This window comes from Ochotona curzoniae, unplaced genomic scaffold, assembly GCF_017591425.1.
Source record: "Ochotona curzoniae isolate NIBS_2020 unplaced genomic scaffold, NIBS_Ocur_1.0 scaffold_1852, whole genome shotgun sequence".
In the NCBI taxonomy this organism is placed as follows: Eukaryota; Metazoa; Chordata; class Mammalia; order Lagomorpha; family Ochotonidae; genus Ochotona; species Ochotona curzoniae.
Window position 1 is genome coordinate 3,282,173 of NW_024467087.1, and position 26,994 is coordinate 3,309,166.

General features: G+C 40.5%; 1 protein-coding gene across 7 annotated transcripts in view; it reads right to left on the reverse strand.

The window, feature by feature from the left end:
* The window catches only part of FMR1 (FMRP translational regulator 1), a 37,328-nt gene extending 10,549 nt beyond the window's left edge, over positions 1–26,779 (reverse strand). For 2 of the 7 annotated variants that reach the window (XM_040999407.1, XM_040999404.1), the window contains exons 1-12: positions 26,481–26,779; positions 17,331–17,383; positions 13,592–13,685; positions 11,358–11,429; positions 10,927–11,075; positions 10,333–10,426; positions 10,128–10,244; positions 7,549–7,719; positions 7,385–7,463; positions 3,282–3,391; positions 2,363–2,497; positions 1,819–1,881 (exon numbers count right to left, since the gene is read on the reverse strand). In XM_040999407.1, coding sequence (XP_040855341.1) covers positions 1,819–1,881; positions 2,363–2,497; positions 3,282–3,391; positions 7,385–7,463; positions 7,549–7,719; positions 10,128–10,244; positions 10,333–10,426; positions 10,927–11,075; positions 11,358–11,429; positions 13,592–13,685; positions 17,331–17,383; positions 26,481–26,531 — 1,188 coding nt within the window. In that variant the 5' untranslated portion in view covers positions 26,532–26,779. The remainder of the gene's footprint in view (positions 1–1,818; positions 1,882–2,362; positions 2,498–3,281; positions 3,392–7,384; positions 7,464–7,548; positions 7,720–10,127; positions 10,245–10,332; positions 10,427–10,926; positions 11,076–11,357; positions 11,430–13,591; positions 13,686–17,330; positions 17,384–26,480) is intronic. The other 5 variants (XM_040999403.1, XM_040999406.1, XM_040999408.1 and 2 more) reach the window with 5 other exon arrangements.
* Between the last annotated feature and the right edge of the window lie 215 nt (positions 26,780–26,994).

The following is a 26,994-nucleotide window of genomic DNA, read 5'->3' on the forward strand; positions in this document are numbered from 1 at the left end:
GATTCAGAATTATACAAATTCTAATATAAGATATATAAGTAAATAAATGAATAGCTTGAAAAATTCTAATTCATTTACCATACTTAAAAATTTCAAAATTAGATAGCAGAGACACAAAAATAAAAACCATATCCATTTGCTATTGTTATTGATCAAGACGAAACAAAGCGCAATGGAACAAAAGAAATGAAAGCTCAACAATTCATCTGCTAACACAAGAACACCTAGGTGCATCTATGAACATAAAGTTTAGTAGGCTCACATTTCAGTAATATACTCGAAACATTGTAAAAGACTGCCTTACAAAGAAAGTTTGCATTTCTCTTTCTGCATAAAGTATACTTTAATGTAAGTATAGATTTTTTAAAGAGCATAAAGTGTTCCTTTAGTTCATCAGTATAAATGACAATCTATTTCTTGTTACAAGCTATGAAGCCTGAACAGTTGTGTAAGTAGTAGCTGGCAACAATGACAGACATTCAACTTGGTGAGCAGTTCAACACCTTGCTTTTGAAGAAATGCACCTTGTTACTGATACTCACAAGAGACCAATGAAAATCATATGATAATTTCGGTGTGGATACATTTTAACTTTCAGGCAAATTTAAAGGTGAGACAAAGTACGAAGCTGTATTTTTGAGCCAAGTACCACTCTGAATAACTTGCATTTGCTTGGTCTGGCTACAGTCGCGCTGCTGTGGTCTGCATCCAATCAGGGTATCACACACATCTTAAAGCCATGAGGGAATTAAAACGGATTTTTTTTCTCTTCACAGGAATGTAGCTATTGGTGGGGAGTAACATCGAAGAATTAGCAAACACTGTTTACAGGCTGAGGATTCAGTAGGCCTGCTAGTATAGCAACCATCTGAAAAGTCAGGTGCCACTGAAAACCTACAGGCTTCCCATGGCTTCTCTACACCAAAGAACGTGTGAAGTACGAGCTGAACAGGCTTAAGAATCAAAGCTCCTTCCTGGAGATCAGGCTCTCTTTCCTTTTGGGTGTTGACTTTCCCCAATTCTGTTACGAAGGCATTTACTCATTTCACTGTTTTACGAAATATCATATGAAGGAATAAATGCCATATTCTTCCAATAGGTTGATTATCACTAAAATCAGCTTTTAAATCTATTTAGATTTATTTTGGAACAAATAAAATTATTTTCGCTGTGTCCAAACTGTGGGAGTATCCGGGAACTGCTTCAGCGAGGCTGGATAGCAAATCCAAAGGAAGAAAGGACAGTGGCCTTCAACACAGACACCAAGAAAAAGTGATTTCCCATGCTGTAAGAACATCCAATCCACTTTCAGTTACACTTCTCTTTGTAAAATGGCAGTTGTGCTTTTAATCTCTTGGGAATCATGGCATCTTCCTCATCAACAGCTCTCGGGGGCAAGCATCTCTCTCCATAGGTAAGTACTAAACCAGGTGTGAGCGCATTCAAGGACAGAGGGGAAAGGCTTGCAACCCGGCGGAGGGTGCGAGAACAGCACACAGTACAGAACACCTTCACAGCATAAGGTCAGTGATGTGGCTAGTAGGGGAGAGAGAATATTCCAGGCAGAGTAAACCTACACAAGCAACAGAGTATGATGACGTTAAGAAAACTCCAAGTACCTTAGTGTGACTCCAGTTTCTGCAGAGTGTGTAGGAGAAGGCGGAGCAGGTGTTGAGCTTTATGGTTAGGAAAATAAATTCACAACCATAAACACTCCTGCACCCGTACCAACCATGAAGATCACTTGCATTCTTCAACAAGGAGACTAAACATTCAAATCTAAACTTCAAACGTATTTTTCAAGGAATGTTTTCCTACCTGCCAAGCCTTAAGTTCAGGTTTCTGGGATTCCCCTGCTACAGTGGTTGAAACCACTAATACCTAAAGCAGTATAAGGAACGCAAGTGATGTCATTAACTATAACAATGATACACACAAGTGTGAATGCAAGACTTTCACTGTAGGCCTTCTAAACCCATTTCTAAATAGTTAGGTTAGTCCACATAATGAAGCTAAGGCTCTAAAACATGGTTTTAAGTAACAAATGCATTTAAAAGAAGGTACATTTTGAGCTGCTAACACCTGAAAATTTAAAGAAAGAACAGAAAAAAAAAGACCACCCTCAAATGAAAAGTGCAACTAGTAAGTATAACTGTTATTTTGCATTTACACCATAAGCTATGTCACTGTGAATAAGCTGAAAAGTATGTGTCAAGTTCATCTGCGGTACTTCATAACCTGGCAGTCGGATTTGAAAAAACAGAACATAAGCATCATATAAGTAACCAGAGAAAGTACCCAAAAGACCCATTGTGATATTTGACTGAACAGAGTATAACTCAAAGTGACAAATAATTCTTACCCTCTGGACTTTTGTACTGTTGGGTTGAGTAAAATGGGTGCTGTTTTCTTTTATATCTAAATGTTTTTTTTCTTCCGAGGTATTGGCTCCAACCCTTGAATTATTGGAAGGTAACGAATTTGGTGGCATAATTTCCTTGGTTAAAAAACGTGAAAGATAAAAAAAAAATCCAAATGTTAAGAATTTTAGGTAGCTACATTATTATATCAATGATCATATATTTTAAGAATACAAATTATAGCAGCTTTGGTACATAAAATTACAGAACACAAAACTTATGAAGCAATCTTACAGGTTCTAAGCCTCTTCTAAAACAAACTTTCCTGAAAGGCTAGATATATGAAAACTAGGACACTTTGAGGAGACAGGAGTTTCAGCAAGTAAACCAGTGCAGAAAGGCATCTATGCAGGAAGATAAAGATCAGGGTCACCAACCTGGAGACACGGACCTTGGCGAAGAGAGAGGTTTCTCCCCCACCTCACTCTCAAATTTAAACATATATACCAACCCAGCTCCCAAACTAAAGCAGCCGAAGATAAATGCCAGAAAACATAACTGTGTCCCAATTTTGTCTTTTTTCCAGCAAAATTAACATTTGAAAATGCTCTATCAGCAACAGAAAATTTCCTGCATTTCATTCATGTGTCATTAGTGTCCAGGTCCAACGATGTACATTGTGTATTTTTTAAATGTATGCCTACCCATTTGAAAGAAACTTGCAAAGGTTAAAGTGATCTACCCAAAGTCACATCACAGGAGGCCAGAGATCATTATGTTCAAATATATAACGAGTTACATCAGACATGCCTGATCGTTCAGAGTATTTATGTTCATATTATGTACATATTACAGAGGCCTCTAAATTAACGTTAACTAAAACTTCTATTAGACAAAGCAGAAACACATATTGCAACATACCTCTTCTTGTGCAACGTTTTTCTCATTTTCAGCCTCAATCCTCACCCTCACAACTCCTGACTTGTCCACAATCTCTTGAATCAGTTTTCCATTTTTTCCTATTACTTTGCCTAAAAAATAAATAATGCATGTTTGGTTTTAAAAATACATTATCTCAAGTGAAGCACACCCCCCACTGTAAACTGCCTTATAGCATTCATTCATTCATTCATACATAAACAAATTGTACACAAATGCACACATATACACAAATGAATTGTAAGATTTTTTTTGAAGATTTATTTATTTTTATTGGAAAGTCAGATTTTTAGAGAGGAGAGACAGAAAGGATTGGTCCACTGATTCACCCTCCTAAGTGGCCACAATGGCCAGAGCCTAGGTGCTCTGAAGGCAGGAGCTTCTTCCAGGTCTTCAACATGGGTGCAGGCTCCCAAGGCTTTGAGTCATTCTCAACTGCTTTCCCAGGCCACAAGCAGGGAGCTGGGTGGGAAGTGGGGCCACTGGGACACGAACAGGTGCTATATGGGATCCTAGCGTATGTAAGGAGAGGACTTTCATGACTAGGCTACTGCGCTGGGCCCGACTTGTAAGATTTTAATACCAAGCCAGATACTCTTCTCAGGAACACAAAATTAAACTAATTTCCAGTTTGATTTGGTCATTATTGTTTAAATTTCTTTGATAAGGTATTTGTGAAATAGTTGAATAATTTTAATTGCTATTGTGGTTCACAGTCTCTTACTTTGCACACAAGAGAACACTTTAAACTTGCTGGTACTGTGATGTGTAGATTCTTACTGTAAAACTTGTAAAAAATAAAGAAATAGACTTAATAGGCAACATATCTGCAAATTTCAATTCCTGTGTAACTCATTGAAATCTGCTTCTTCCTCCATAGTAAATATTTTTAAAAATCAGATATGATACATTTATGAGAGTTATCCTAAGGACAAATGGGTTCAGCAGCTCCAGATACATCTAGAAACAGCACCATTCTTCGGGCCAATGTGTTAACAGATTATTATTCCTGTGCATAAGTCACAAGTTACAATAAGTATGAAGAGGTAAGGAAGGGGCTTAGTCCAAGATGAAGAGAGCACATTTTTAAGATAACAACATCATAATGAGAAAGCTTATAACCAGTTTAACTATTCTTCAGTAACATCTCTTAAAACCCCAAAGTTTTCAACTACTTGAAATAGGCAATTATTTTTTCACAAGCAGATGTAACACACACACACACACACACACACACACACACACACACACACACACACGTGTGTATGATAAATAAGAGCCCAGTGAAAGGCCCTTTGACAACAGGATCTTGTGGTTCTTCTGATCAGACCATAACTTTGGAATTCTCGCTGCACAGGGCTATCCCAACCCCTTGAGAACTTCCGCAGATCGGCTATTTGTTCAGGGAACAGTGCTGATAGCAGTAAACCAGGACCACTGATCTAGGTCCCCTCTAAATTATTATTGCTCTTCTTCAAATGAAAAGTTAAGGGCGGGGGCAAGACAAGCTATGTGAAATTTGTCTCTGACTTTGTATTTAATCGATGACACATTTTCATAAGTTAATGCTGAATTTAATGTTGTCCACAGCTAATGGAATAAAGCAAATCACTAGCAAAGAAGGTGAAGAAAAAGGAAAAATTTCAGAGAAAGATACATGAGTGTATATTCTATGGAAAATTTGTGTATATATCCTAAATAATATTGTAAGACTTAGGCAAAAGTTGTGAAATACTGCTATGGCATCTCCCTCGTGAAATCTTATATAAAAACACAATCTGAAAACAACTGCTTCCAGCGTTGTAACAGACCATCTGGAAACCTTAATTCTCATTTTACCAAACAGAAACGCAACAGAAAAAAACTAAGACAATTCACTTCAGCAACTTTTCTGATGATCTTCTGAGCTCACAAGTAGAACCTGCTTTTACTATTTAATAACAAATAATCCACTTTCTGTATTACATAGTCACTTCCAAAGCCCAATGGGCAGTTTAGTAAAATTCTGCTGCACTAAAATAGAGCTGACAATTGGGTAACCTTCCCATTTAATTACTGCAACTCTGTGAGATGTTTGACAAGTGGAGGAAAAGGACGCCAATTGACTAAATCAACTGCCAAGGTCAAACAAATACTGAGAAATGATGCAACTGAAGCACCCAAGTACTTTCCTCTACTATCATACCATGCCCCATACACGTTTCTGTCTATTGATAATTAAAAACAACAGTCTTACATTTCAGGTAGCTTTTTTTTTTTTTTTTTGGACATGGGGGGCATCATTCCTGGTGTTTTTTTTTTTTTTAATCAAAAAATGTTTATGTTTTTATGAGGAGGGTTTTAAAAAAGTTTGTGGAAAATGTGCATTACAAAACAGGAACATTTTCAACCTTTTTACACCAAAGTAATTTTGTACTCTCTGGGCAACATTTAGTTTGAGATATTAAAGGGTAAAACACCAATATGAAAAGGGTTCCTATCACAGCAACACAAATTCTGCTAAAATGGAAGTACAAATATCAAATTTATGGTGAAGCCAGGTGGAAGAATGGCAAGATCACTGGTGCTTTATGAAAAGGTCACGGGAATAATGTGCTAAAGAGTCAGCAATCTGTAAATGGATGAACATTTCAAATGTAATCTGCTGGAAAAGCAGAGTGAACGAGCCAGGTAGGTTGTCTATGTGCTGATTGATTCCCCCAAATCCCTGTAAGAGCCTGCATTGCCACAGCCAGAAGCCGGGAACTTCATCTGAGTCTCCTACGTGGGTGGAAGGGGCTCAAGCACTTGAGTCATCATCTGCTGCCTACTAGAATTCATTAGCAATTAGCGGGATCAGGAATACAGCAAGCTGGACTCACATCACCAAGGTTAAGGGGAGGTGGCGACTTAGTGTGTCACAACACGCTCCCCAGGATAACTCATGTTATGGAAACAATGAGACGACACTGGCAACGAAGCTCCCAGCGGTAGACCATGCACATCAGTCTAATTGTGGGGACAAAATGAATGTTGCTCATGCGTTCCTGAAGAGGATCAATGATTTACAACAGCAACAACAGCAAACACTACAGACATTTCAATTGCCTTGACAACTCTGACTCTAAAACTCAAGTGAGGCAAAGCTTTTATACCAAAACTGCCGTGCTCAGGTCAGCGGCAGACAAGAGCAGAGCTCTCCACAGAAAGATGAAACACAAGATGAAACACTGCTTTATCAACATGCTTCTGAAGACAGAACTCAGTCAGCGCTGGGCCTTTTAAGGGGTGCTAGTCAAGGCAAAGTTCATGGCCACAGTTTCGTTGCAATGCTCTAAACACTTTGCTTGTCACCTCTGTGGAAGGCCGAAAAATGACAGTAACACCTGCCTATTAGGAAAATGTTTTGTGAGGGTCAATTTCTAAACACCTTGGAAAGCTCCACCAGCATTTCTCTCCACAAAGACACTGCTCCCGCTCATCCAGTAACAATTTGGTGAGACCATTTACAGTTCTAATTTCACTCCTGATTTTTGTTTGGCAAGCTTTCCCTTTGAAAGGTAAAATTAAGAGAGGATCATCCATCCACAACTGACTCCCCAAATGGGAGCCAGGGCTGGGCCAGCCTGAATGGAACCAGCAGCCAGGAACTCGCTCAAGCTCTCCCACTTCGAGGCAGCAACGCGAATACGTGGGCCATTCTCCACTGCTAAGCCGGATGCATGAGCAGGGAGCTGGACTGGAAGCGGAGCAGCTGCTTCTCGAATCGGCATCCATATGGGATGCCAGCATCATAAGGCAGTTTAAGCTGTGGTGCGACAACACTGGCCTAATTCCCAATCTTCAAACATCTTTAAAGGGAATTCATTTCTCTGCAGTTAATCATGTAACAACTCACTGCCAGGCTTCTATTCTCAGTATCCTCAGTTCTTTAAGTGATGCACTAACTGGCTGATACTGCTATACACTGCAGCAGCACACCACAATTTATAAAGGTTGGTTCAATTCAACAATACCTTTGAGTGAGGGGAAATTAAATTCCATCGGTATATACTGCTGATGTAAATTTTGGCTTTGTATTGAGTTAACGGATATTTCTGACTCACCCACTAAGTTCCGTGGAACTTGTATGACATCTTCGGCAAATTCGAGAAAGCTTCTAGCCTTTTTCACTGCATCCTGATCCTAAGAAAAAGAAGGGAAAGGTTCAAGACCAAAACCAGCCAACTGAAACACTGATTGGGAAAAATATATTTAGCAAAATAATTACCTCTCCATAAATATGAAATGTGCAGGTGTCTTCATCTAGGTCAATGGCAGTGACCCCAGGAACTTTCCTAGCTTGCTGAATATTAGCACCATGAGTACCAATAGCTAGACCCATCAGATCTTCTCGTACAACAAACTGTTCGTGAAACCTTGAGGCAAGCTGCCTTGAACTCTGAAGAAAAATGTACAGCTGATCAACATGTTTCATCAAATAATATAAGACTACTGCAATTAGGTCAGCCATGTAAATTGTCATGGCCCTGTATATCAGGGACCTGTACATTAGTTTCATTTGAAAATTAATTTTGGAAACTATGTCCCACAGCACAGATATTGTTTAGGTCACTTGATATGTGTACCATTTGATACACTTTTATTAATAGGAAAGAGCTTGTTGAGTTTTCCAAAGTCACTTTGACAAGTTTATCTGTAAGGTGGCTTTAGTTACTAATGACATCGCCAAGGCAGTGACTACGAAGTAGATTATTTAGTCTCCCTTGGTCTGACAGATGCAATGTTAAAATCATCCATCTTTATAAAAATTCAGTTTTTATTTATTAAAGGACATAAACATATGCTTTCTGCAAACAGCATTGCTTTTACAATTTTTTTATTTTTATTTTTAAGATTTATTTATTTTTATTGCAAAGGCAGATATAGAGAGAGGAAGAGAGACAGAGAGGAAGAGCTTCCGTCCGATGGTTCACTCCCCAAGCGGCTGTAACAGCTGGAGCTGAGCCAATCTGAAGCCAGGAGCTCTTCCTGGTCTGCCACATGGGTGCAGCGTCCCAAGGCTTTGGGCCATCCTCGACTACTTTCTCAGACCACAAGCAGGGAGGAGGATGGGAAGTGGGGCTGCCGGGTTTAGAACTGGTGACCATACTGCACGCGTCAGGATCCCAAATGGTCACCGGTTCTAATCCCGGCAGCCCTACTTCCTATCTAGCTCCCTTCTTGTAGCCTGGGAAAGTAGGGATGGTGATCTAGCTCTCTTTTGCAGTGATGATATTAAAACCTTCTTTCCTCCTTAAATCTAAAGAAAAAGATTCTAAGGCTTGTTGGTAACCGAGTAGTTACAAACAAGAGATCTTGGACCATGCCAAAGATTTAAGCTTATCCTACTTTCCATCCAAGTCTGTGAGACCTAGATTTGGCTCCAGGAATATGATGAACTCTTTCAAATACTCAGTAATGATGAAACTAAGTTACACTGACACCCCAAACTTGTGGATAATCATCATCTTTAACTAGAATGTCAAAGTCTCACATTTAGTTCTAGCATGCCATTAATGAAAACCAAACATATTAGTGGCTCATGTTGAAAAATGCAAAATTCTTACAGGAATATTATTAGTAGTGACGAAAGGCATGCACACTAGTCGCTCATTATTCAGCACACCCGATAATTTGAATAAATGCACATATCTGGTATAAAAAATTTTGTAAGTACAATATCCATTTTTTTTCAAAGTCATGTTTTTGAGTCCTGATTCATCAACTTGGTCATTCTCTTCATTGATACTTTACTAATGTATGGTAAGTCAAGGACAGGATACAGATCATTTAAGGAGAATTAGAGATTTAAGAGGCAAACAAATATATCCATTAATACTCACAACGAGTAAGGAGGCTGATCTGGCCTAAAAGTTACGAGAGAATTGCTGAAGAAACCACAACATTGTGAACATAGGGACATTAAGAAAGAATGAAAACAAAACAAACAAGCAAAAAAGCCCAAAAAACAAAACAAAACCCCACAATAAACAGATTCCTCATGGCCAAAAGGAAAACAAAGAGATTTGACTTTTTCCTCTCCTAATAAGAGTTCAGTACTCACACATCAAGTTGGAATTCAAAAAATATACTAGAACTGACTACCTTCTCCCTTAAAATGTAGCTTTCAACTTTCATTTTAAAAACCAATTTCAACTTCATGATGCTTTTTTCTTTATCAAAATGAATAATGATGGGGAACTCCCGCATTTAACAGTAAAATACATCAGTTGGCATAATAAACTAAATCCATTTAGCATCTATGATAATGAATGGCAATACTAGGTCGTTATTAAATGAAACTAAATGTATGGTGATGGAAATTATTGGAGAATTAATAAAAGTAGATAAAATGCACCTTAAGAGACAAACTAGTAAGTTAGGGGAAAGGGCCTCTGCAGGAATCTGAAGGCAGTTTTACAGAATGAGAACCAATTGCAAGTTCTCCACCCTTTTAAACAGATAAACATACACAATGAAAGGAATGATTATATATTTCAATACTCTAGTGCTTTAATGATAACATCATATGGGAGAACCATTGCCTCATTTACTAACAGCTTTGACGAACTTCTAGAAAAGGTGAATCGGTCAGAAGTCCCTTCACATACCACAATGTGCTGCTTTATGTTGAAAGCTCAGGCCTGAAAATCTTAGTATGATTATACTTTCGTACAGTTTCATTTTCCAGATTATAAAGAACTGCTAGCAAATAGTAAGTAATGCCAAGCTGCCCCTTCCGCTTTGGACCAGTACAGTTCTTACTTCCAGACAGCCTTGGCCACAGTGCTCTGGAGAGAGACATACCTCCAGCTGCTTACTGGCTTCCTCATTCCTCAGGATCAGAGAGAGCTTCGTGCGCAGACTCCGAAAGTGCATGTCAATCAGCATGTGTGCTCGCTTTGAGGTGACTTCATTGATGGACTAAAGCATTGAAGTTAACAAGATCATTATCAAAGCAAACCCCCCCACCCCAAGAAATGAATCCTCCAAATACAAATCGAAAACTCACCAAAATGACAAGTTGGTGATTTTCTGGATCATAAGTTACAGCAAAGGCACCAACTGCCTTTTTAAAGTCCTTATGCGCCGACTCTTTGGCACACCTGGAAACAGAATATGTACCGTTAAATAAATGAGTGACACAACTACATCCAATTGGATTTAGGGTTTAAAAAGAATCGTGGTTGCAGAAAAAAACATGTAACATGAAAGTTTAGTTTAATTTCTTTGCTGCTTATGTCTCAAAACAGGAGCCAATTCAACAATCTGATAATACAGAGATATTTTGGCTAAAAAAGGAAAAGCTGAGAGAAATTAACTTGATTAAAGACAGAATTAATCTCATTTGCTTTATCAGCTTCAAAGGCTTACAATTCACAAATGAAGCTGGTTCATTAGAAAGCAAATACATGTTATGTACAGTAGCCATGTATCTAGCCAAAGAAATTTCAATACATACAAGGCTGCCTTGATTATATAAGTAGGAAAAGCTAAATATTAAATTCATTGAACTGTGGCATTTAACATGAATTTAATATGTATAAAAAGTTTTTAAAGTTAACTGTATACAATAAGTTCTCAGCATTGCCAGCATCCCACTTACATTTGCCGTAAATCTTCGGGCACATCCAGCTTGATCTTATGGAATGTATCTTTTGTAGCAGGCTTGTTGGGATTAACTGATCGTAAACGTTCAATTGTGACAATTTCATTATAGGTGGCATCGCATGCTGCATATTCTATTACATAAAACTGAGAGAAATAAATAAGAGTCATACCTAGCCAGAGCAATTAGACTGAAAGAAGCTACACATATTGAGGTATTTGGAAACAAATTTTCTACAGGAAACAAAGTTAAATCAATGGAAACCCTAAAACATACCAGCTACCTAGTGGAAACCTTAGAGATGTAATTCAAAATTCAAAATGGGTAACATTTCAAGATAGAAATTGAGAGTAAAGTGCAGTAAATGGATTGAGAAAAGGGAATGAGTGCAAGACAAAAAAAAAAAAATCTTGCAGTGTTTTCCTTACCTCGCCCTTTATCATCCTCACTTTAGCCAACCACCAGCAGCAAGGTTCCTTTTCGTTTGCTCTGGAATAAACCTGCACAAAATTGCAATACAACATAGTTCATGATCAACACCATTTGGAATCTATAAATTAGATGTCTAGGAAATTTTCTTTAAAAATGCCCGGATGTGTGTTTCAAATCATGCTGCTTCTCTTCAACCAGATTATGTGCCTAAGTACTCTGAGCTCTACATGACCGGGAGCTCCTGGAGACTGCCTGAGACCCGCCTGCAAAAGGCAGCTCTCCTGCACATCTGTTCTACTTCAGGAATGCCAGTGCTCCCAACGAGCTGTCCTTCCTAAGTGTGGCCATAGCTTCCCTATGTACTTACTAAGCCTCAGAAATGCATCTAAACATGGACAAACCTGTTTTCATTTTATTCAAATAAGCAAGAACTATTTGGAAGATTTTGTCATGGATAGAATACCTAGTTCCTTAGTTACTAAATGGATCAGACCACTAATGGCTGAGCATAGCTTCTGACATTCATGTCTCCTGGGCACTAAATGGACAGATTGCCATTTCCTGCCTTCTTTCCAAAAAAAAACCAAAAAAACAAAAAAACCTGCAGTTTCATCCTGGTGACCTTCTGAATATTATCTTCCTGCTCTTTCAGATGCTAGCTATCACCTCTTCTAACTGATTGGTGACGACTTCAGAGTTCACTGAAGGTGTGCAGCGTGCAACCTTTGTGAACACGCTAAGCAAACGGAGAGCAACAGGAGTAGGGACAATATAGTATGCATAAGTGAAAAGATGCAAACATTCCAGAAACAGGAGGGAGAAGTGCTGAGGACCACAGGAAGTGGGGAGGAGAGGCCCAGAGAGCAGAGAGAGGTACAGCGTGGGGCTCACGAGTCAGGGCTCCAACTCATCTCCCTTACACACTTACAATACGGGAACCAAGCACAACCCAATCTACCTTTCCCTCCTGCAGCTATCTCTACCTCCGCAGTAACTGAGAAATGAACTCAGCTAACTGGGAGCTAGCACAGGGAGGCCATCCTGGCATCTCACTCGTCTTCACTTGTCAGCATGAGCAGGTTGGGGAGGTATTGTAACCATTCCTCCTCAGACCAAAAGACCTGCTTCTTGCCTTCACACAGCTTATATTCTCCTAAGGAAGTGGATAGGAGGTACAAATAATATGAGCATTCCTTACAAGAACCCAGCTTTTTTGCACCTAGCAGGTACTGAGTACAATAAAAGTAATGCTTTCTCCTAGGCCTGGACATCCAGAGGCCCCTGTGCTACTGTCAAACAGTGTGTAGGACTTCCCTACATTACCTTTCATCCTCTTGCTGTTTCCTCCTCATATGACTTACTCACACTTGTCATGCTATTAGCTGTTCCTACTAGAATGTGACCTCACCAAAGGCAGGGAACTTTGTTCTGTTTCAGCTGTACATTTGGTACCTAGCACAGAAAGTAAGAATTCAAGAACCCAGTGTCATTTGTCTTACCTGACAAAAGCCTACTTAGTGTTTCCTTCATGATATAAATACTCATGAAATTGCAACTGTTTATAACGTACTGTACGAAGAGAAGCAGCCCAAACTGGTATGTGCGAAAAGGTAGGACAGTACACGTACTGTAATAGAAGGCAAACTACATCTGCCCGAAGTGCAAAAGTAATTTAAAGTGAACACTCACATACACTATTTTCTCGCTCGTGTATTCAATCTGTAGCAACGGCAGATGATTGAGTGAAAGAATTGTGGTCTATACGTACAAACTGAAAGTTGCAGCTTACTAGGAAGATTCGCTACCACTAAAATAAATTCCAGGTTATTGTTCTACTAAGTAGCATTATTTCTTTTCTTTGTAAAATCAGTTTTCCTAATCCATTTTGCTTAAAACAGCGATACAGCGGTAGACAAACAATATATGGCCTAAATAAAGATTTACAGACTGCAATAAAAGGAGAAAATATCAATACTGTGTGCTTGTGTGTGCACGCGCACACACACCAAACTCGGGACAGGGATGTTCAAAACCATATCCTGGGTGATCCTCAGACTGTCACATTTAAATCAGGTACCATTTTCAAATCATTATTAAAAAGATTGGCCTTAGGAATGAATGTTTTAGCCACACTCATCTAGGTAGCTCAGTAGTACCAAAGCTAAGGTATTTAAAAAAGTACAGGCAATTCAAGTACCTCCACTCCTCCAGCGCTAAAGGAGAAACTTACCTCAACTTCGTCACTTTCATTTATATCCTTATTATAACCTACAGGTGGTGGGAACCTCACATCATGGAACGGAATCTGCCTCTCTGGCTGCCAGCTGAAAGTAAGCACATGTACCATTATGTAATACACTTTCGGAGGCCAACTGCACCCTTGACCACACTGCCATCAGCATCTGCCGTAAGAGGAACTCTCTTTATCTAGTCTTAAGAAGCAAATGCTTCACTAGGGTCAGTTTTTGCCAAGTGCAGCTTAATGCCAAGACAGACATTTTACAGCAAATTCTCCACAAAGCACAGCAGCTCTGTACCTTTCATTTTAGATCATGTCAACAGTCATTCTTTAAATTTCATCTCCTAAGACTTTTAGATATCACGGCACCAACAGAAATCTCCTTCGATATTTACATTAAATGCTTGCATCAATAATTGTTAGTAATAGCATCAACATAATTCTACTTGCCAGGGAATTTTTAACCACATCCAACCACCGCAGAAATTGTCTTCAATTTCCCAAGCAAACTGGCCCAGTCAGCACATTTGCAATTCACAACTCACTTTTCCCCCTTTTAAATGTTGGATCCCACGAGGCTGTCAGTCCTTGCTACATGTAGCATGCTACATCAGCAGGCACTGGGCTGGTGGTGACCCCCTAAACCACAGAAACCCAATGGAGAAAGCCTACAAAAAGTCAGTCAAGTGGCCTATGGTTTCCATTTTTAAATTATATGGAAAAAAAAATGAAAGACACCCGAAATTTCCTTTTATGTCCACAACGATACATTAAAAAACAAACTGCAGAAACAGTGAAGGACTCAACTTCTGGAGAAGTCCTTCTGGGTTCTTGGGGTGTGTTACCAGCAAATATTAAGATCTGTTCACTGCACAGTGCTAATGTCTTGCGTTTAAAGGGGCATGAGGGAAGCGCTAATTTGCTTTTTAAAAATGATTGTTTTGTTATTTTTATTGGAAAGTCAGATATACAGAGAGGAGAGACAGAAAAGAAGATCTTTTGCCCACTGATTCACTCCCCAAGTGGTCACAATGGCTGGAGATGAGTCAATCTGAAGCCAGGAGCCTCTTCTGGGTCTCCCATGTGGGTGCAGGGTCATAAGCAGTTGGGCCGTCATCAACTGCTTTCCTAGGCCACAGGCAGGGAGCTGGATGGGAAGCGGGGCTGCCGGGATTAGAACTGGTGCCCATATGGGATCCTGGCGTGTTCAAGGTGAGGACTTTAGCTACCAGGATACTGTGCCGGGCCCTGCTTTTGTTTTTAAAGAAGAGTTATTGCGGGGCTGGTTTGTGGCAAGTAAAGCAGCTGCCCATGACACCAGCATCCAATATGGGCATCAGCTGGTTTCCCAGCTGCCCCACTTCCAATCCAGCTCCCCGCTAGTGGCTTGAGCAAAGCAGTAGGCCGGCCCAGATGTTTGGGCCTTGCCAGCCATGTGGGAGAGCCACAGGAAGCTCCTGGTCGCAGTGCGGCCCAGCCGTTGTGGGGAGTGAAGCGCTTCAGGGAAGACACTCTCCCACTCTTTCCAACCCCTCCCTCTCTGGAACTGTTCCAAAACATTTTAAATAATTATTTAAGAGGGCAAATAATTAAGTCAGAATTTGTACAAGTATTAGAATGTGCCTTTCCATGACTCATACACACTTCAAAACCGTAAAAAATTTAAGTCCTTACTTCAAAACAGCCTTGTCTATGGATTGAAAACTGGTACTTTGCAACATAAATTGCTAAATTTTAATTGTAAAGTATATAATGTATGATATCCTTGATTTCAAAGAATAAGAAACAATTTTAAGTCAAGAATACAAAGAGAAAAATTAGTTACTAAAAACATGAGAGGTTAAAAAATAAAATCACCCAAAACGATCTGATTAACACAAGTTGATTGAAAGGGAAGAATGGATACATGCAAATCTGAGGTTCTACAGAAGATGGATTTTTAACAGAGCGATGGCGGCCCTGGCAAGCAGAGCAGTGCCCCATCCCTGTGCTGCTAAGAACACACGTGAAAACAGCTGGTTTATTTCAAATTTCCAGGATGACTGATAGCTTGAAAAAAAGTACATGCAGATCCAAGAGATAAAGAAGGTTCAAGGATGCAATACTTCTGACTTTATATTAAGAAATCTGATTCAAAATAAGCAATCCCTTGTGGTAAAGTCATATATACATACAAATACAAACATATATATATATATTATATATATATATAGAGAGAGAGATTCTTACTTGCACAGAGGGAATGAGTATCTGCTTAACACTTCAGGCTAGAGACTAGAGGAGAAACTAAGAGTGGCAAATGAAGATATCTCTCTTAATGGGAAACTGTTTACCTAGTGATGGGAGTAAGCAAAAAACAGAAAAATTACAAGGAAAAAAAATTACCCTCCAGGTGATCAGAGATTTTTCCATTAGAAGTGTGATACCGTTGCCTACTGCACAATCAGGGATATTTGAAATAGCAGAGGCAATTTCTGGAATTTGTCTTAATGTGATCAGAGAATGTGTATTTTATTATCCAAACTTGTGTTTTGGACTGAGATCAGTCTGCAGGCAGTAACGGGATGAACATGCTCAGTCCTCAGTCTTCTGCAACTAATGTTCCTCAGGTGTGAGTCTGCTTTGCTCTGTTGTTGGCTAAAACAATAATCTAATGCTCTGATTACAACACTTATTTTCTAGGGACTGATATGCAGTTGTGTTTTTCAACAGTTTTAGAATCAGGATGTTTTATTTATTGCTCAATACGAATCATAGGCTGTATTTTAGCTGGCTTATTGAGATATAACTCACATATCATATGACCCACCAAATCACATGTATAATTTACTGGCTCTTATATCCACATATGTGTACAATCATGAGAAATCAACCTACAACTTCATCACCTCCAAAAGAAATTCTGTATTCCTTAGCTCTAGTCCTTCCCATCCCCCACTAGCATTAAGCAACTTCTAATCTACTTTTTGTCTCTACAGATTTGCAGACTAGTTATGACATACTATTAAGTCTCTTGATACATAAAACGCCAAAACCTCTTAACTGTCCATTATTCATCAGATTTTAATAAAATTCTAATATTATGGCTACCTCCATACTTAGATTAGGGAGTTTATTTTTCCTTTGAACTTTTGAATGACGATTATGAAAACAGACTATTAGCACTGAAAACATTGGGAGACCAATCTCACTTCTCTCCAAAATGTTACTATCTATACTCTCATTGCTATTCTACAAGTAATGTTTCTTAGAGCCATAATTTCATTTTGTCATCTAGCAAAAGAAAGCAGAAAAGATCAGCTATCACTATTTGAATTATAAATATATGAAATATACAATACAAGCTAGTGTTAAACATGACTACCTGATAAATTATACTAAAGAACAAAAGCCACCAATTTTACATTGAATGTTATAAAACTCACAGATTTTTTTTTGCTAATACCCAAGAATTTTTCATTTTCATCTTTTAAAATTTATAAATATCCCTATCCAAATTTCAAGTTCCTAGAAAGGAAGGAACTTTTTCCATAGTCAAGGGGACTGAGAAGTTGAGGTCATTAGCACAGTCATTCCACGGCTTTAACTGGAGTTGTTCAGGAACTTCAGGCTAAAATGAAGAGTCATTCCTGAAAAACATTCAAACTAGACTTAACTTATAAAAAAGTCAAAAGATTGGCAGAAAATATCAAACAATGTGAAGACTAAGTCTATATAGCAAGACACTTACTTGTTTTCAAATGCAACTGTTATTGAATCTTCATGAACATCCTTCACAAATGCCTAAAAGAAAAAGTTAAAGATCATTTTTGTTTTCAGTTAAAATTTCATGGAGTTATCAAATAGTTTATATTTAAGAATACCTAGTGAGTTGAATGAATACCAGATACTATGTGCTAGGTTCTAGAACTGTAAAAGATAAGTAAAACCAAATACTAAACAAGAGAACAGCTCCACAGAGTTCAGCATTTTATGGGAAATACGGGGATACTGGAAAGCTACAATGCACAGGTTGAGTGTAAAAGCAAAGGTATACTTTAGATTAGCACGATTAATAATGAAGAAACATGTTTCGGTTCTATGTCCATCAGTGTAGTTTTGCTTTAACATATCTTTCAATGGCATTTTAGGAGAATGCACCAGTGATTAAATATTTCACAACTATGTATAGGCAGGTACAAATTTTCCAATCACATGCTGCAAACACCAAGTCTAAATTACTAGTGTTTAAATTCTCAATCTCATAGGCACTTGCAGGGAAAAAAATAAGTATAAAGTCTAGAGGCTCAAATTTTAAAATGTGATGACACAATTATAGCAATTTATAGAAAGAACAAAATAACAACTAATTATGAAGAGTCCTTTAATTGGCATGTTGTCTGTAATTCTATAAAACAAAGCAAATAGGTAATAAAAAAGCAGGGTTTGGGCAATTAGAGGAATAGGATAAAGCATAAAGAAAATCCAGAAGGACTTTGTATCTGAACTCATTTTACAATAACTGAGAGACGTCAACCTTTTTTAAAATTTGCACTGTACCTACTATTTCTCTACTCTCCTTCACTGGTTTCTCCCTGCTTGTAGGGCCAGACAAACGCCTCTGGCTGTGAGAGGTTCTTCTTGATCTGTTACTCCATACCCAAAACTCTGGAAGCTTCATATTTTATCACGTTAGGGCTGGCTCTCTGGAAGAGCTCAACTGCTTATGACACACTCTGTAGTTTGGGGGCCACTCTCCATAAAGCCGGTTCCTCCTTTTCTTCTGACTGATCTTCCATTTTATCCAGTTATCTCCCACTGATGGGGCTGCTTGGATTGCTGCTGGCTTTCAGTTCAGTTCAGGTAAGGGAAAACTCAGATGACTACATTAAAGCCCTGATGGCATTTCTGTGTCTATCCTTGTCATCACACACCTCACTCCGTTATATCAGTACTGTTTATTTTTTTTTTTCACTAAGAATAAGCTTCCTGAGGATGTGTAGATCTTAATTTGTTCACTTATGCTCCAGAGAGCTTAGTAGTAACTACGTGGAGTTACCAAATGGATTATTTCCTAAGAGGTTCCAATCACAGTATTGGGTAAAGATGTGCTGGGAGGGAGGGGAAGTAGGCAGAGCAGGGCACAGAAGCCTATTGGTTAAGTGCTTGCTTTCCATGAGCCAGGATCCCACACAGGTGTCACTTCAAGTCCCAGCTGCTGCTCTTCCCATCCAGCTCCCTGCTTTTGGCCTGGGAAAGCAGTGGAGGACGGCCCAAAGCCTTAGGACACTGCACCTGCATGGGAGACCCAGAAGAAGCCCCTGGCTCCTGGCTTCAAATCAGCCCAGCTCAGCTCTGGTTGTTGCAGCCACCTTGGAAGTAGACCAGTGGTTGGGAGATCGGTCTTGCTGTCTCTCCTTCTCTCTGTACATCTGACTTTCCAATAAAAATAGGTAAATCTTTAAAAAACAAAGATATGTTATGGGGGGAGGGGACACATAACAAGAGAAGACCACCAGAATAAAATCTGGTTTCCAGTGAACATCAAAAGAGAAGTAAGAATGAGCCGAACTACAGGGAGTAGATGATGCAGAGGCATTTCCCCAGAGCGAAAGGGCAAAAGGCACACAGATTTAGGAAGGAGGAACAATTCAGGGTGTGAGAGAAAAAAATCCTTTGTCAAAAAGGAAGCCATATATGGGAACTCTGTACAATTCAATAATTTTGTTTTGTGAATTTAAAACTATAATAAAATATGTTTTTGCTTAAAAGGATGTCAAGACAAAAAGGATTGTCAAGACAATTCAACAAGGGGAAGGAGTGTTTTCAACAAGCGGTGCTGAGGCATTTGGGTAACTGCAGACAAAAGAAGAAATGTCAATCTTTAGCTCATATGCAAAAAGTAACTAAAATACATCAGATCTAAACCTCAGCTAAACCTATAAACCTCTTAGGAAAAACACAGTAATGAACCCACTTGGCTTTGGATCCTGAATATGTACTCGGAAAATAGGTAGCTTGTCTTCACTCCCTGTAGCCTCGGTAGCTCATGAGTTCTAGTACATGGTAGGTGCTCGAGAAATGTTGCAAATAAACACAACGATTTACTGCAGACACCTTGGTAAAGAAAATGCCTTCAGAGGCTTGATGTAAGTAAAAGGATTCTTTGAGGAGAACACATGAAGCTTCCTGGGGCTGGAGGTGGGGCACAGCACATTAAGACTACCCTCCGCCACACTGAAGCACTTGTTAGAGTTCCAGCTGCTCTGCTTCTCAGCCAGCTCCTGCTAATCTGCCTGGCAAGTCAGGGCATAATGCCCCAAGACTTTGGGCCCATGCAATCCGCATGGAAAAGCCACACGGAAGTCTCATCCCCTGGCTTTGGCTGGCTCACCCCCACCCATCACAGCCATTTGGGAGAACCGGTACTTACAGGGTCGCCTTTTTTTTTTTACTTAAACTTCCTCAAAATCCAAATTAAAGTATATAAATCAAGTATTAATCATCTACTTCTAGGAAAAACTACAGAAGCTGAAGCAGGACCCTGGAAAACAGAACTGTAATCAACTTAAACAGGCATCAATCACACTTCTCCAAGAATGCTGAAATAAAGAAAATTCAACTATGGTGAAAAATTTTGCTTATAGACTAAAGTACATTGCGGTAACATCAAGTACTGCATTATAACTGAGGTAGCTAAATTATTATCTTAACGTGTACAAATAAATCTTCATAGTTGCTGGCTCAAAGTGGGAGAAATACACATTTCCTTTCTTTTTAGAGATTTACTTAGTCACTGACAACCATTGTGGGCGCCTCTTCATGTACAGGCTGCTCCGCTTCCCATCCAGCTCCTTGTCTGAGGCCTGGAAAGGCAGTGGAGGACGGCCCAAAGACTTGAGACCCTGCACCCAAGTGGGAGACCTGGAAGAGGCTCCTGACTCCTGGCTTCAGATCAGCTCCCCTGCGGCCACTGTGGCCATTTGGAGAGTAAACTAGAGAATGAAAGATCTCTCCTTCTCTCTATAAAAATTTGCCTTTCATATAAAAATAAATTTAAAGAAGGTTTATTTATTTCAAAGTTATAGAGAGGGCAAGAGGGACAGGGATCTTCCACCTGCGCTTTCTCTCCTCAGCTAGCCTCAAAGGGTAGGGCTAGGCCTGGCCCAAGCCACAGATTTCTTCCAGGTCTCCCAAGTAGGTGGCAGCAGCTGGAGCATTGGGCCATCTCCCGTTGCAGCAGCATAGTGGAGCAGCTGGGAACCATGGCCATTATGGCACGTCACTGTCACACTGTCATACAACCAGCCCCAACAAATTCACACTCTTTTGCTAGCACTGTGCTCTTGCTTAGTTTTACTGACCTATATTTAAGCTATCAACATTTTCTACAACGTATTTTGAGAACTCTAGTTTTAATACTGACCACGATCTTTTGGACTCTGAGATTTCGCCTCACTATGACTTCATTACTTCTGCAAAAAGAAGGCTGATTTTGAGCTAAGGGTGCGGAAACTTGACACTCTTGGGCTCTTAGTCATGACAGACAGACAATGGGAAAGATACCCCTATATCTCTCTGGTGTTTACATGACGGCTAATATTAAACTAAAAATGTGCTTTGGAAGATAGCATTAGATTAAAATAAAGACTCCTACTAAGAGATGAGTGATTCCTTGCTTAACAAGAAGAGCCATAGTTCTGTCTTTGTCTATCCTTGTCTAAAATTTTATATTAGTTTCTTACTGTACATTACCTGTTGAGAATGATAAGATTTTGGTCAGCTTGTAGAGCTGTATTCAGTCTGGTGAAGTTACTCTCAGCTATTGACCATAAAATTGAAATTTGTTTCTCTTCCACTCTTGCTACATTTCCAGTTCTAATAAGCAACCTATGGCTCAGTGGCTACTGTAGAGGGCAGCACTTATTTAAATCATCCACAAACTCTGGGGACTTTGCATACCCACCAGAAGAAACAGACTAAAAGTCAGTTGTCTTATGACACTGCTGCACAACATTATTTTTCATGTTTGCCTAAAAGTTACTGCCAAGTTTAATCATTCACTGCTAATAGTTGTCACTTGCCTAACACCACATATTCCCACAAAAAAAGGAAGATGTCCAAGTATTGCTACTACTAAAAAAAAAAAAAAAAAAAAAAAAAGTCCACAGGCTCTGAATGCAATTCCAAATGCAGCCACGGTTTGAATAATCATTATAGCACAACAGGGCCTCTGCCTGAGGGAGAGAGAGTTATCTCCACAGGGATGTTTGCAAGACTGTTTCGAAATCAGTTGTTTTTAGTCAGTGTTTGCCTATTACCTCAATATAGAAGGCTTGTAATATCTTCTGTTTGCTACTTTAACAAGTAGAATACAAGAACTGGCCCAGCCAGCCCTCAAACAAAGGGCATATAGCTCCAATGAGTATCAAGTCATTCAACTATCATTCTCACAAGGGTTCCTTATTTTTCAGGTTCCTCCTTTCAATCTCATGCCTTCTTCACCTGCAACAATCATACTGTTCTGAAAACCTCAATGGCACCACCAAGCATTTGGAAATTTCATTTAGCTCTGATCCTTACCTATCAAGCACAGCTGGTGTTTGCAAAGAAAAAAGGGAAATTTCTAAGATGCTTCCAAAGGCAGAAGACTAAATGAGTTTTTAGTGAACATACAGAGAATCACACTGGATTAGAAGAGAACTAGGGCTCTTCCTGTAGTCTGTGAACTTGGCAGTTAATTTTGCTGTGAATGAAACCTAGATTCAGAATGTTGGCTCGACGTAATAGCTGTGAGAATCTCCAAGAGGTAATCTCTAGACTTCAGATTCCTGCAAGGAAGGAACTGAGGCAACTTTCTGGAGTTGTGGCTACTGAAATTACACACAGAGGTGGCACTAAATGAGGGATAAATTAGATGGGGGCATATGTTCTAAAAAATGCGGTAGCAGAAATACTCTTGCATCTGAGAAAGTTACCTCTCAATAAAGGCAAACTTAAAAAAAAATGATAGAAAAAGAAACATATTTCTAGAAGTCACCAAATTCTAAACGGCTATTTGGAATGTAAAAAAAAAAAAAAAAGTTCCTGAAATCTCTAGGGTTTGAGAAAAGTGTTAAACAGCTCAAAACAGACGTAGGTTCTTCATGGGGGGCTGGGAGGGAGGACTTAAAAAAAAAAACCACAGTATGGGATTACCAGTTTACCAGCAATTGGGCCAAAGAAGCAAAGCTATCACCACATCGTAATCGTAACAAAGTATGTAACGACTGCAGCTATCCAATTCTAATGTTACATTACCAGAAATGATGAAATTGAGAAATTCCATCTGTATTAAACTTTCAACTCCTGCACTGCACTTCGTATTTTTCACTTAGTAATCAGCACCCTAAAAGCCAGCCACTGGTGATAAGGTGGGTTACTGTGAGCTTTCAACATAAACCCCTGACCACCAAGGAACACAGCTACTACATTACCAGCAGGTTTTCCCACAAATCCTGGGGAAAAATACAATTCTTTCTGGTTCATTCGACCAAAAGCCACCACAGCTATAAATAAACCATTACTGACTAAGTCAATAGTTTTTCTTGTGTGTATGCACTTAATCTTAAGTACTTCAGTTTGTAAGCTCCAAATGCAGCACACATACTGCTAGCAGGAGTGATGCTTTCTGACTCTACCTTCTTGTACTGGGTATTCAGATACCTTTCTGTCCCTCTGCAGCCTCACCCAAAAAGCGCAATGACAATAGCACCTCACACTTGTGGGGGAGGATTCCAGAAGTTACTACACGTGAGGTGCCAGAGGCTGACACACTGACACACATGTTTGTAAATATGACCCTAATCACATGGACAAGCACTGCATCCATAAAGAAAACAAACACTGAACAGGGTATGTAAACCGGGCGAGGGGGAACGTGGTTGACCTCAGTAACCCATTTCCTCGAAGTGCCAGGAGCACAACATCACATCTACAAGCAAAGTTATCTCTAGAGAAATTCGTCAGTACAGTTAATTTTCATTTTATGGAAGTTTTTAAACTTGGAAACTTTATGCAAGATTACATGTAGTAAAACAGTAATTTTTAGCTGGTTGTGTTAGTAACTAATGTCTTTATTTTTAAAAATCCCGTTGATTGTATATTTTATTGTATTTAATTGCCAGCTACCAAGACAATCATCAAAGGACAATCTGTTTCCTAATACCCAGGGACCTAGGACACATCACTGTGGCACTTCTCCTGGAATGATGTGCATCCTCTATTTCAAATGGAGTTGGTTCGTTACCATTTTCAGCACATCCAAACTCCTAGTCCAAAGACAACTAGGTTACCTGGGGGAGACGCTCCTAGAAGAAACACTATTCCTTTAGGAAATGCTCTGTAAAGATTCTATAAGGTGTTTTTCTGTACCCATAAGGCTCTCTAAGTGGTACACATGACCAACTTCCTCTAACTCAGAGAAACATACTTTAGCATCAGAGTGCGGGCTCTGGAGAAGATCAGACCCAATTTTGAAGTTGCGAAGAATAAACACCCAAGGGGAAAAAGAGAGGACACAAGTTGCATTTTGGGGTTTAGACTTCATGGCTCCGTTCACTCTGAATCTTGAGCTTGAGCTGTGTTTTAGAGAGAGAATCAAATAGTTGTCAGGATATACTTTATCCATGGTTTCTATTGCAAACATGGCCAAGGTCATCAGAAGACGGCCCTTCAGAAGATGGTGGTTCTGTCAGGTACAAGAAAGTCTGAGTTAAATCACCCTAAAGTTGCTCAATGCATCTAATTTCCAAAGAGGTTTCTATCAACTTAATGAGCAAGGTTCCCACTCTTCTTTCCAAATTGAACACTTCTCCAAAGGTGTTCCTGTTTTTAGTCTTTAGTGCCTGTCCTTCCTGTCCATCCCAGAAGATAAGCAATTCAACTTATTTTTGCTTTGCGACCCAAGGCAATATTAGAAGTCACTTAAAAGATTTAAACATTTCTTAATTAACAAAACAACTTTTTCATCAATTTAGACCATTTGAGCTTTCTTAAAAATCAGCCTGAAACAACCATAACAAAAAATTCCCCTGCATAATTTTCCCCAAGGAACTAAAGGATAACCCATTATTTTTTGTTCATCTTCAAATTTAGTAATTCTTAAAAAATGAAACCCAGAAAGTGCAGGTCATTGGCCAAGGCAGAGGATATTTCTTATGTTCCAGACAGTTTACAAACAAAAATTGCAGGAGCCAAGACAGCTTTCACGGCCAGGATGCAGTCCTTACCGCTATGGCAAGTAAACGTCACAAAAAGATAGTTCAAGAGTTACACTTAGATTAATCTAGGCTGATATTGCAGATTAGGGGGCTGATCACCCATTAGCATATAGCATATAGCATACATGTATAGGCATATATGCAGTATGACTTAAAATCACAAATGTAATGCCTAAGACTACCAATCTAGGATCCAGAATGATTCTACACAAACGAACAAGCAAAAAGTATGGATCGCTGAAATAAACGCAACCAAAAATACTGAGTGCATTGTCAGCTGGAACGCTTATGTATCAGTGAGATGAAGAACACAGATGCTGCCTTTTGCTTCTTTGTGCAGGAAGGGATTTCTTTTGCGAAAAGTATTAAAAAGTTTACACATATTACTCACTTACATATTGTAATCCAAAGTTTCCCCCCAAACTGTTAAAAGCATGCCCTTTTGCATGCTTCCTGACGTGTGCGCTTTCGACTGGCGATGAGATATTCATAGAAGCGACAGACATGGAAGAGGAAAGAACTTAACACATGACTGCATCTACAACAAGTGCATCCTAATAAACGCACTACAAATAGAGGGAGAAAGTTTTCCTCTTCTTTCTGAAAATGCAGGAGAGCTGAGCTGCAATGATGTAACTTACAAAGCCAGTAAGCCCGTGAATGTCCACCGAACATTTCAAGAAGCTCTGCAGCATTACACAATCAAAGAAAACATGGTGAAGTTCTGCAGCGCACACAATATTTACAAACCCAAACTTTTCAAAAATGCCTCAGTAATCATCCAATGCTCTCGGTTAATTTCTCGAAGTTCTATGGCATCTGTTCGAGTCTCCGGAGACTTACACAAGCAAACCTCAGTAGCACAAGCACTGGTCTTCATAGACACTGAGGCATGTGCATTCAGGAATTTATTTCCATTTCTACAAAGGGCGGCCAAGAAGATTGCCGTCGCCCCACTTCTTTCACGCATTCTTGCTCAGATATGTGAGGGTTTTCCTGAAACTTTTCAGGGTAAAATCTGCCATGAAATCCACAAAGAGAGGCCACTGCACATCAGTTGCCATTGTGATCTGCTGCTGGCTAGCACTTCGCAGCCTTTCCCCGCACCCCTTAGCTGTCCAGAACACAGGAGCTCTCCCAAGTCCCCATGCTGGACTGGAAAGCAGCCAAAGGAGACCTTAAACGCTCTTGTGCGAGGCAGGAGGCGGCCAGGCTGAAGCGCCCCTTGAGCCTCCACAAGTACCTATAGGACAGGCCCGGATCACACGGAGAGGGTATTTAGGAGGGCAGCAATAAGCCATCGCCGTCACTTGACGCCCATCCTGGCCCTTCCCGCCAGGATCGCACACCTGCCGGCTGCTCTGGCCCCATCCCCATCTCTCCCTGGCGGGTCTTGTCCCTAAAAAACCCCCCACTTCGCCCAGCTCCCTTCTCATCCCCGTGAGCTTCAGGGTGGAGACGGAGCGGGGCTTCCTACAGGCCCAGGTTTGCTCTTCCCTCCCAAATAACATCCCGCCGAGCGCGCACCGGCCCCAGGCGCGGCGCTCGGGAACAGGGCCCCAGGCCTGCCTTCAGCCGACGCCAAGAAGAAAAGGGAGGGAAGGCAGAAGGAAGATGGGCCCTGCCCTAGAAGCGAGTACCTTGTAGAAAGCGCCATTGGAGCCCCGCACTTCCACCACCAGCTCCTCCATCTTCTCGTCAGCTCCGCTCGCGCCGGGAGCCCGCCCCCAAGAGCCGGGCTGCGGGCGCTCCAGGCCCAGCCGCCGCCGCCGCGCCGCCGCACGCCCCTCGGCAGCAGCGCCGCCGTCACCGCCGCCGCCCGCGCTCGCCGTCGGCTCGCCGCCCGCTCGCAGGCGGCCCCTCACCGGAAGTGAAACCGAAACGGAGCCTAGCGCCTGACTGAGGCTCCGAGCTCGGCCCCGCGTGTAAACAGTGAAACTGAGTCACGTGAGCGACGCCGCCCCTCCCCCCGCGGGCTGGCCCCCTCGGCCCCGCCCTCTCCTTCCTTGAGGGCCGCGGAGCGCGCACATGCGCACTGCCGGGAACCAGCCCGAATGCCGGGTCCGGGGCGCGCGGGCTTGGGCGTGCGCGAGCTCGGCAGAGGGCTGCAAGGCGCGAAGGGCGGTGACAGGTTGAGCGGTGTCGCGTCGGCTG